We start from the raw sequence: 10,380 nt of genomic DNA, 5'->3' as shown, positions 1-10,380 counted from the left end.
CTTTGGACCAATCAGCCCTTCCTCTTCTCTCTCTCATCTCCAGGTCAACAGGAGTCAATGGACTATGGTTGAACTCAGCCCATTTCTTCATTGCTGGCTTTCCCCCTTTTCCACTCAGCAGTAGACCAATGTGGCCGCTAGAAAACTTACATGCATGCTCATTTGTTCCCTTTGAGTTTCAGTCTTAGAGGGGAGTTTGTCCTGAAGGAACTTGATTGCTTGCCTTGATGGCTTCCTGGCGAATAGCTTGCTTATTCTTGTGGTAGCCAGTCATGCTGACATTTTTGTTTTAGATTTTTCCTGATGGTCTTTTTTGGCAGATGTATCTTCCGTCGCCCTAGCTGTTCCAGGCTAGTCTGCTTGGCCTTGTTAGTGGGAATGTCCCACCTCAGAAGGTTCTGTATGGAATTCAGGATTCCACCTAAGGTCCTATACTCTGCAAAGGCTCCGCAAGAGGTCTATTTCACTGGGCAAGTTCTAGAACCCCTTTTAAGTATTCCAGTTAGTTATAGGCTGAAGACAGGCTTACAAGCTTTCTGTAATCATGTTCCCCAACATTCCTGTCTATCCCACTCAAGTGTCTATTTTACAATAGTAGGCAAGGGAAACTGAGATTCATAAGACAGTCAAGCATCTTAGTATTTTTTCCCTCTTCCAACTATGCCTAGATCCCTGTATCACAGAGCCTTGTTCCAAGGTTGAGCATGCATCACTATTTAACTCTGTGCCACTTAGGCCATGCAAACCTGTCTCAGTGTTTCCCTGTCTACCTTGTTCTTCCGCCCTCTCCCCATTCTTGTATTGCCCTCCACAACACCTGAACTAAAACCACCACCCCAACCCCACCATTGTGGTTACCTTATATTCCATTAATTTTTCCCTCCATTTAAAGACAGTCTATTTAATCCTAAAATCTACCTGACCTTTCCACCACCTGAAACTCTTTTCCTCTGTGTTTACCTTCTTTCACATTGTAATTGTATTGATCATAGACTGATCTCCCAGATCCTCTGTTCTTTTAATTTTATTCTGTTCTCGACTCTTCCATTTGTCGAATGAATTCAGGTTGATGCTGCCACATAAGTCAGTCTCTGGTTGTTGTCTGTTCTAGTTGGTTCTCAGTCCACAGCACTCCCTTTAGGATGTTTTACATCACGTGGTTGGCTTTAGCAAAATCCCTTTCCTTCTGTTTATCCTGGAATATTTTGATTATACCATCGTATTTGATTGACACCTTTGCTGGGTAGAGGATTCTTGGTTGGCAGTTTTTTTTTTTCTTTCAGGGTTTTATATATCTCTCCCCATTGCTTTCATGCCTGCATGGTTTCTGCTGAGAGATCTGAGCTTAATCTGATTTGCTTTCTTTTGTATGTTACACTTCTCTTTTCCCTAGCTGCTTTCAGGATTCTGTCCTTATCTTTGATTTTGTAGAGCTTGATTATGATGTATCTTACTGATTTTCTTTCAGGGTCTATCCTTCCTGGGGTTTGTTGAGCTTCTTGAATGCTTATCTTTTCTCTTTTCAGGATGTTAGGGAAATTTTCTTCCAGAAGCTCTTCAACTATCTCCTTTGTGGCCTTGTGTGATTCTTCCTGTTCTGGAATGCCGATAATTCTTAAGTTATTCCTCTTCATATTGTCCAACATGAATCTTAGGCCTTCTTCAGATTTTTTAAAAATCTTTTTTTGTGTTTGTTCTTTTATCTTAGTGTTGAGAGATTTATCTTCTAGCTCATTGGTTCTGGTTTCTAACTCTTCATTTCTACTCCTTTGCCCTTTCAGTGTATTGTCCATTTCTGATATTCTATTATTAATTGTTTGGACCTCTTTCTGTAGGTTTTGAATTGTTTCCAATGCTGTATGTATTTTATTTGATTGTTCCTGTAGCGCTTTCTTGACTTTTCCCTTACTTTTTTCAACTCCATCGTATAGTGTTTTGGTACATTTTATGATCACTTTTCTGAATTCCTTCTCAGGCATTTCCAAAGCCTGCCCATATTCCAGTATGAAGTGTAGGTCCACTTCAGCTCATTTACCTCAGTCACTTTATCTCATTTCGGGACATGTGCTTATATAGTCATCTGTTTCTGTTTTTTGGGCATATTTCAGGAGTTAGTTGTGGCCTTAATACCTAGATGGGTGTGTATTTTAGTATTTTTTTATGCTTTGTGATTGCCTCCAGGTAGATGTGATCAGGGGATGGGCTTCCCTTTTCACTCTTCTTCCTGAGAAATTTCAAGATGCCACTGTTGGTCATTATGATGTAACTCAGGGTTCAATTTTCAGCCTATTTCCTTTTTAGTCTGCTTGTCCTGCTCCACTACCCCCGTTCAGGCCTTTTTCCTAGTGATAAACAGTTCATGGCCAACAGTAGCTGTTTTGCACTGCCGTTTGGTTTTAAGTGGAAACTGTCTCTCTAAATTTAGAGGAGATATGTGTGCATGTGTAGTAGAACCCTCCAGGGGTAGGTGGTTGTGGGGGGTGTCTACTCACTCAGTTCCCCACCACCAGTCCCCAGAATGGTGGTATGCTGACATCGAGAATCCAATGAACAGATGAAAAAAAAAAAAAAAAAAAAGAATGTTCACACCTTTATCTCTGCAGTTCTGTCAGGCATCCATGGCTGCTCTGATCCTTCCCCCGCTTGGCAGCTGAATTTCTTGAATTAGAAAGAACTGGATTTCTTGCTTCTACTACAAATTCCCTTAGCTGTATGCCTTCCAACCTTGTAAATATTCCTTTATATGTGGTTCAGAGTTCTAGCACCATCCCCTGAACTTGCTTGTACCAGGATTCTGTGTTGTTGCCAAGGGAACTCCTCACTGCACTTTCACCTGCTCCGCCATCTTGTTTGTTCTATTTGGGATGTAATTCTTAATGATGGATTATAAAATATGTTAACAAAAGCACAGGTAGCAAACATAAAATAGGTAAAAAGCACCTCATAAAAATGAAATATTTTGTTCACCAATGGACTTCATCAACAAAGTGAAGACACAGTTTGCAACAGATTATGTCTAATATCCAAAATTTGTTTATAGAATTTCTACAACTTAACAGCAGAAGATAAACAACACATGAAAGAATGGGCAGAAGGCTAGAACAGACATTTCACCAAGAAGATACTCACATTGCCAACAAGCATATGAAAAGATGTTCAACATCAGCCATTAGGGGAGATGCAAATCAAAATTTTAATGAGATACTACTTATCTCCATTAGAATGTCAATGATTAAACAACAGCAACCAAATACAGAAAACAACAGCTGCTGAGCTTGTGGGGAAACTGAAGTCCCTATCCATTGCTGGTGGGAATGTAAAATAGTACAGCCTTTGTGGAGAACAGTCAACAAGTTGAACAAAAATGACTATATGACCCAGCACTCTGATTCTAGGTGTATACGCAGAAGAAGTGAAGGCAGGGACACTAACAGGAACCTGCACACCAGTGTTTACTACAGTACTTTTTACAATAGCCAAAGGGTTGAAGTGTCCATCAGCAGATGAATGAATAAGCAAAATGTGGTATATACACATAATGAATGGAATATTACTCAGCAATTATGTGAAATAAGATCCTGATGTATGCCACATTATAGAGGAGCCCAGAGAATGTCCTGGTGCGGCACTGTGGATTGATGCGCTGGACTGCAGAGTCAGTTTGAACCGCAAGGTCGGCAGTTGAAGTTCTCCAGCTGCTCCTTGGAAACCCCATGCAGGGTCACTATCGGTTGGAACTGACTCGACGGTACTTAATAACAACAACAAGAGAACACTATGCTGAGTAAAAGTCAGTTGCAAAAGGACAAATATGATTTGAGCTCACTTACCTGAAACCAAAGATTACTAGTGTTGACTAGGGGTAAAAAGAGGGGAAGAGGGGCAAATTTTGCATTGGTAGCACTGAATGTGTATTAACGATGGTGAAATTTCTTGAAAAAGGATAGCGATAAAAGTTGTACAACATGAAGAATCTCGTCGATGTCACTGGATTGTAATGTAGAAATTGTTGAATTGGTGAAGATCATGTGTATATTTTCACCACAATTAACAAAAGACTAAAAATGTATTAGAATTAAAATGTAATATCATTTATTTCCCCTAGAGTTTCTCAGCTTTTGTCCTTTGCCACAACTCTCTGTTCCCAAGAATCTTCTACTCTTGGACTTCCAGATTTTCCTTTAGATAGTTTACCAGCTGCAGTTCAAATCTTGGTAAGTATAAAATAAACGAATAACTAGTATACCCAAATGTGGCAAAGAAAATTAGACAGTTAATCATTTCAGTTTGCTTTTCCTCTATAAATGATACAAGGCCTGAGATTCATTTGCTGTGCAGTGCACTCAACTATGCAGAGAACATGAACTTGTTTTGAGTCTTTAAGAGCTTGCAGATTTGGTGTGTGTATGGTGATCAGTAGACCAGCTAAGAGCCTATCATGAAGTAGGGTTTTGCATGATGAACGACGTTACCTGGATTTCGTGATGTGGCTGAAAATGACCATGAGGCATTATTTCATAGGTAGGGTGTGAGATGACCAAATTGATATTTTAGGAAGACACCTGTGTTGGCAGTGAGAAGGAATGGGAGGAAGTCCCTTGGAAGCTTTTGTTTAAGGTGAGGGACTCTACTGAGGAGAACCTGGTTTCAGGCAGTGGGGATCCAACTCAAGCATAAGACGGAGTTTTTACGTTTTCTTTTTTATGAATCAGTAAGCCAGGATTCCCAGGTATTGTTTGCACTGACTTGTCAATCCAGAAAGGGGTGGGTTAGGTGTTGGGCTGCTAACCGCATGGTGAGTGGTTCAAACCCATCAGCTGCTCTGTGGGAAGACGAGGCGGCTGTCTGCTCCCATAAAGATTTACAGCCTTGAAAACCCAATGGAGCAATTCTACTCTGACCTATAGGGTCGCTAGGAGATGGAATCAACTCCATGGTAGTGAGTTTTAGGTTTAGGAAATGTGTTCAGTTTCAGAGATGGTGAATCAGGTAATCACTTTGAATAGGTAAAGTCTAGAGATTAAGAACTAGAAACAGAGGTGTGGAAGCCATCATCACTGAAAAGTGGGAGTAGGTGGGATTACCTAGGGGAAAATGTGGGGCAGGAAGAGAAAAATATGAACATTTGCTTTTATAGACTCACTAGAAAATATCAGAGGCCTGTTGGTTAATTTTTTATGTCTATTTAAAATATTTATGACCATTTCGCATAAATTAGCTGTTTCTGATTCCAGTATGTTTTTGTTTCTAAACAGGACTCCTTTCCTATGATGTCAGTCAAACATGCAGTCCAGTGGCTTTACCCATACACTATATTATTAGGGCATGAAGGGAAGATGGCGGTAGAAGACGTTTTAAAGGTGATTATCTGGATTCCTTTCCCATCTTCTCTGTTTTTGTTTTCCTTTTTCCAACTTTCCTTCTCTTCCCACATTCCTGTCTCTCTCTTCCCTACCTCCCCTCCCTTTCAGTCTTTCTTCCTTGCCTTTTTTTCTAGACATGAAGACATTAGACATTAGAGTGCCACTGATGAGGAAGCAGTGTGTGGGGAGTGAGCACAGAGTTGGCTGGTGTGCTTGGGAACTTGGTTATATTGAACAAATGAAAGTGATTATATGGAGGATAATGAGAGCTATGGTTCTCACTGATGAAAAAGGGAATTTTAAACATTTGAAGAAGGAAGGCAAGAAAAAACTCTGAGGTCTTAGAATTGGAGATACTGGTATGAATCCATGTTTTGTTTTTTAACATACATAAATGGATGTGTATTTATAGTGTGTACATATATTCATATGGAATCCTGATGTAGCGCTGTGGGTTAATGCGCCAGACTGCAAAGCCGTTTGAACTGCAAGGTCAGTGGTTCAAGCTTACCAGCGGCTCCTCGGAAACCCTATACAGGGTCACTAGGGGATGATACTTCACAACAACACAAATACATGCATATATTTTCTAACTCCTTAAAGGACCTAAAAACAATGATCATACCAAGTATATGGATGCATACAGGTTTCTAAATACTCTGCTGCCCTGAAAGAAATCAGAACTCCTTGTAAGAAGAGTTAATTCAAGGTGTGGGATAGGGGAAGCTTAAGATGACCCAGAAACACCTTCTTGTATCAAAAAGTTTAAGGAAATGTTGAATAAATGTTTTTAATATGTCAGAATGACAGACGAACCGGTTCAAAGTGGCCTTCACTGTCCCCAAATAGGACAATTTGAGCATCACAAAATGATCATGAGTGATTGTAGTGCATGTTATAAACCAGGAACCCAGGAATAAATTAATAACACGGAGAAAAAGGAAAAGCAGTTCTTTAGTTTAGAATGCCTACTGATAAATGTAAAATGGATTATAGAAATAGAAAATCACTATTTGGCAACCATCAGAGTAGTGACTGATTTAGGTGGGAGTAATCAAAAGATCTAAAGATTGGTGGGTTTATGAGGAACAGGAAGTTGGCATAATTGCAGAATGTCTCCTAAAGAGTAATTGATTGAAAAACAGCAATATGGTGTTTTCATAGTAAACACCAACTTAATCAGATTGTGGGACATATCAGTGTCTTAAGTGTTGTGCTGTGTCATGGTGGAAGTATTCCTGCTCAGAATCCCTGGTGTGGATGTGGCTAGGAGGAAACATTGTCTGGACCTAGGTGGTGGAACATCTTACAGAACTGAAGGCCTGCATGCTTTAAAACTGTCAATGCCACGAAACACAGGGACAAACTCAAAAACTGTCGCAGGTTGGAGAGGACTGAAGAGACACGACAGCTAAATGCACTGTATACTCCTGGATTAGATCCTGGACCAGACAGAAAAATGAGACTTTGCTAGTACTGTATTTCAATAGAATCTGGGGATTATCTAGTTGTATTGTATCTGACTTCCCTGTGTGAGGATTTATGTAAGGATTTTGTTGGCCAAAGAGCTTGTGTAGGGCAAATACAGACTGGAGTGGTTAGGAAGGATGGAACGTCTTATGTTCCGCTTGCTCTCAAAGAGATTACCGTTTGTGTGTGTGTGTGTGAGTGCACATATGAGGGTAGGAGGAAAGGAACAAGATAGTAAGATGGTAACATTTGGGAACCTGTGTGAAGGTTCTTTGTACTGTGGTGTCTTGCAAGTTTCCTGTAAGTTTAAAATTATTTCAAATTAGGAAATTTCTTAAGTGAATATTCAGTAGAACACTAAGGTAAATTTTATCTGCCTGTTGTTTAAATGATTAACTGGAAAAGCACATATTTTATACAAAGCGGAAAACCGTTCTAGTGGTATTACTTAAACTAATGAAGTGTTCCTTTTTATTATTGTATGTGGTTTATAATACATGGGCATACTTAAGAAATATGAATGGCAGAATTTCCTCATTACACAATGAACTATTGTGTTTTCTAAGGGTCCAATCATACTGTACTGTGTCTTATAACTATATATTCAGGAGTAGTGACCCTTAGCAGAGATTTACTTACGTATTCAAATTAATTCCTTTTTAATGAGAGCCAATTTTTATTTCTCCCTTGTAGCTTTGTCTTTTGGCTCAAAGTGCAGATTTATTTCTAAGTATTAGCTCTGGTAGTGTAGTGTTTATGAATCGGGCTGTGAACTGCAAGGTCAGCCATTTGAAACTACCAGCTGTTCTGCGATGAGGCTTTCTGTTCCTGTAAAGATTTACAGCCTTGGAAACCCTGCACAGGGTTGCTATGAGTTGGAACTGACTCCATGGAACATAACCATACTACAACCCAGGTATTACCAGCTGTTCCACAGGAGAAAGATGAGGCTTTCTGCTCCCGTAAAGATTTACAGCCTCAGAAACTCTCGGGTCACTATGAGTTGGAACCGACTACACGGCATATAACCACCACCACCACTAGGTAAAATGTGAACACTAAATGGTCATGGTTATATGTATAGTATCTTCATTTCTGGAGGCTAGGACTTTACAACAGTAAGCATATGGAATGGTATTTGTTTCTTCTTTACCTCAATGTCTCCACAGAATCTGTGGAAGTACAGAAATGCCCTGTCCTATTATATAGTCCTAAAGTCCTGCTCTGGCACTGTAGGATCAGCACGGGACTGTGAACCACAAGGTTGGTGGTTTAAATCCACCAGCTGCTCCTTGTAATTCCTGTACAGAGTTGCTATAATTCAGAAGTGACTCAACAGCACTTAACAACAACAATATTGGAGGTCTGGTGTGGCGCTGTAGGATAAGCACTGGACTGCTAACTGCAGGGTTGACAATTAAAACCCATCAGTTGCTCTTCAGAAACCCTGTACAGGATTGCTATGAGTCTGAACCAACTTGGTGACACTTAACAACAACAACATTCTTGGTAGGTGTTATTGAGTTGGCTTTGATTCATAGTGACCTTTAGCACAACAAAATGAAATACTACCTGGTCTTGTGCCATCCTCACAATTGTTGTTATGATTAAGCCCACTGTGTCAATCTGTCTCGTTGTGAGGGTCTTCCTATTTTTCACTGACCCTCTACTTTACCAAGCATGATATTTTTTTTCTTGCTGTCCTATTTCCAAGGCAAATTTGTTTGTTCTTCTGGCAACCCATGGTACTTTCAATATTCTTTGCCAGCATCATAATTCAAATGTATCAATTCTTCATCAGTCTTCCTTATTCGTTGTCCAGATTTCATGCTCGTATGAGGCGATTGAAAACACCATAGCTTGGAAATACCCTTTACACAGCCAGTAATAGAAGAACGGAGAAGAGTAAAACATTCTAGTTACTTTAGTGAGATTTTTTTTTTTTTTCAAATCAACTAGGCAAAGAACCCAAATAAGCAATATATTCATTGATTAGTGTTGTTGATAGTAACAATAGCTTTTACGCATATGAGTATATTATGCTGAGACATGTAGTCAGGGTCAGAAAAGCAGAAAAGAGCAAGGGTAAAGCAATGGTCAAGAAAGAGATAAAGGAAAGTAGAAGAAACAGCATCTATGTACAGAATCAGAGCTGGGACCAGTGAGCAGCAGTCGCTGACAGAAGAAAGAGCTCTGCTATTTGTGTGCGTGTGTGTATGAGAGAGAAGAAGAGAGAGAGGGAAGGAATGGGGAAAGGAGACAGTAGAGACAAGAGGATTATTGCCAGGACTATGAGAGCTACCCATTAAAAGCGTTATAGTTGGTTGCCATCTTTGAACTGGGCACCATTGTTCCTTACTCATCTGGTCAAGAGATTTGGTTGCTATGTAATACTAAGAGGGAGGATATGTTTCTAGTGGGGCTTCAACATGTTAATTTTCCCGTTCCAGTTAGCATCTATTTGACCCACATTTTAAAGATTCAGGTCTGTTCTGTTGTTGCTTCTTTGGCCATGACCGAACTGGTTGAACTAGTTTGAAGCTCTGGTTTTTATGACATAACTGAGAGAAGATATTCAGTGTCTAGATAAGTCAGTTACAAACAAAGTTATTTATTTTTCCAAAGAAATCACTTTGATTATTTTGTTTCTGGTGTCTACTTTCAAAACCAGTCATACAAATGATAAGAAGTTATATTGATGTTGTTAAGTGCCATCAAGTTGGTTACAACTCAGAACAACCCTGTATAGGGTTTCTGAGGCGTGATTGTCGGATTTGAACCATGACCCTAGTGGTTAGTAGTCAAATTCTTATCATACAGTGCCACACCAGGATACCTTTAAAGTATTTAATTTTCTAAAGAAGTACCTAGTATTACTTGAGTATTATTATTATTATTTTACCTTTATTTTGACTTCCTAATTAAAGAGGATATAGAAAAATGATTGAGGGGGCAATATAACAGATCATTTCAGAGCTTATTAAATCAAAGAAAAAAGTTGTTATTACTTAAGACGTAAGTCATCTTTGCCTTAATTATGTGAAGCATTAGTTAATGCCTAATATTGGTTCTTTTTCAGTCCTGCACTAGATAGTCAGGTGGGGGCTTAAAGCGATTTCAACTTAATAATGAACTTTTTAAAAAATAGAATGTTATACACTGATGCAACCAGATTTGATTGTTAAATTTCTCCTTTTAAGAATGGATTAGTCTACTGATTGGTCTAGTTCTTTGTTGACTGTGCTCATTTCTTGCAGACTTGTAACCTCTTTGTTATTCTAAGTTTCTAAGTTTTCTTACTGTTCACAGATGAAGAAAACATACTCTATATCTCCAAGCACTTCTGAATTAAGAAAGGTAGAAAGTTAATATTTTCTGATTTTGTAAAAAATGAATTAAATAGTATGGTACTGTAGGATCAGCACTGGACTGCTAACTGCAAGGTTGGTGGTTCAAACCCAGCTGCTCCTTGGAAACTTTATGCAGAGTCACTGTGAGTTGGAACCTACTCTACAACATTAAGCAACAAAAAATATGTGTGTATACA

General features: G+C 39.2%; 1 protein-coding gene across 1 annotated transcript in view; it reads left to right on the top strand.

Moving 5' to 3' along the window:
- Nucleotides 1-10,380, top strand: part of VWA8 (von Willebrand factor A domain containing 8) — a 518,389-nt gene that overhangs the window by 89,359 nt on the left and 418,650 nt on the right. Inside the window, exons 8-9 of the mRNA XM_006837608.1 lie at nucleotides 4,106-4,214; nucleotides 5,256-5,360. Coding sequence (XP_006837671.1) covers nucleotides 4,106-4,214; nucleotides 5,256-5,360 — 214 coding nt within the window. The remainder of the gene's footprint in view (nucleotides 1-4,105; nucleotides 4,215-5,255; nucleotides 5,361-10,380) is intronic.

The sequence above is a fragment of the Chrysochloris asiatica genome, unplaced genomic scaffold, assembly GCF_000296735.1.
Source record: "Chrysochloris asiatica unplaced genomic scaffold, ChrAsi1.0 scaffold00022, whole genome shotgun sequence".
Lineage (NCBI taxonomy): Eukaryota > Metazoa > Chordata > Mammalia > Afrosoricida > Chrysochloridae > Chrysochloris > Chrysochloris asiatica.
Note: the sequence above shows the minus strand (reverse complement) of the source record. Positions and strands in the feature narration are given on the sequence as shown.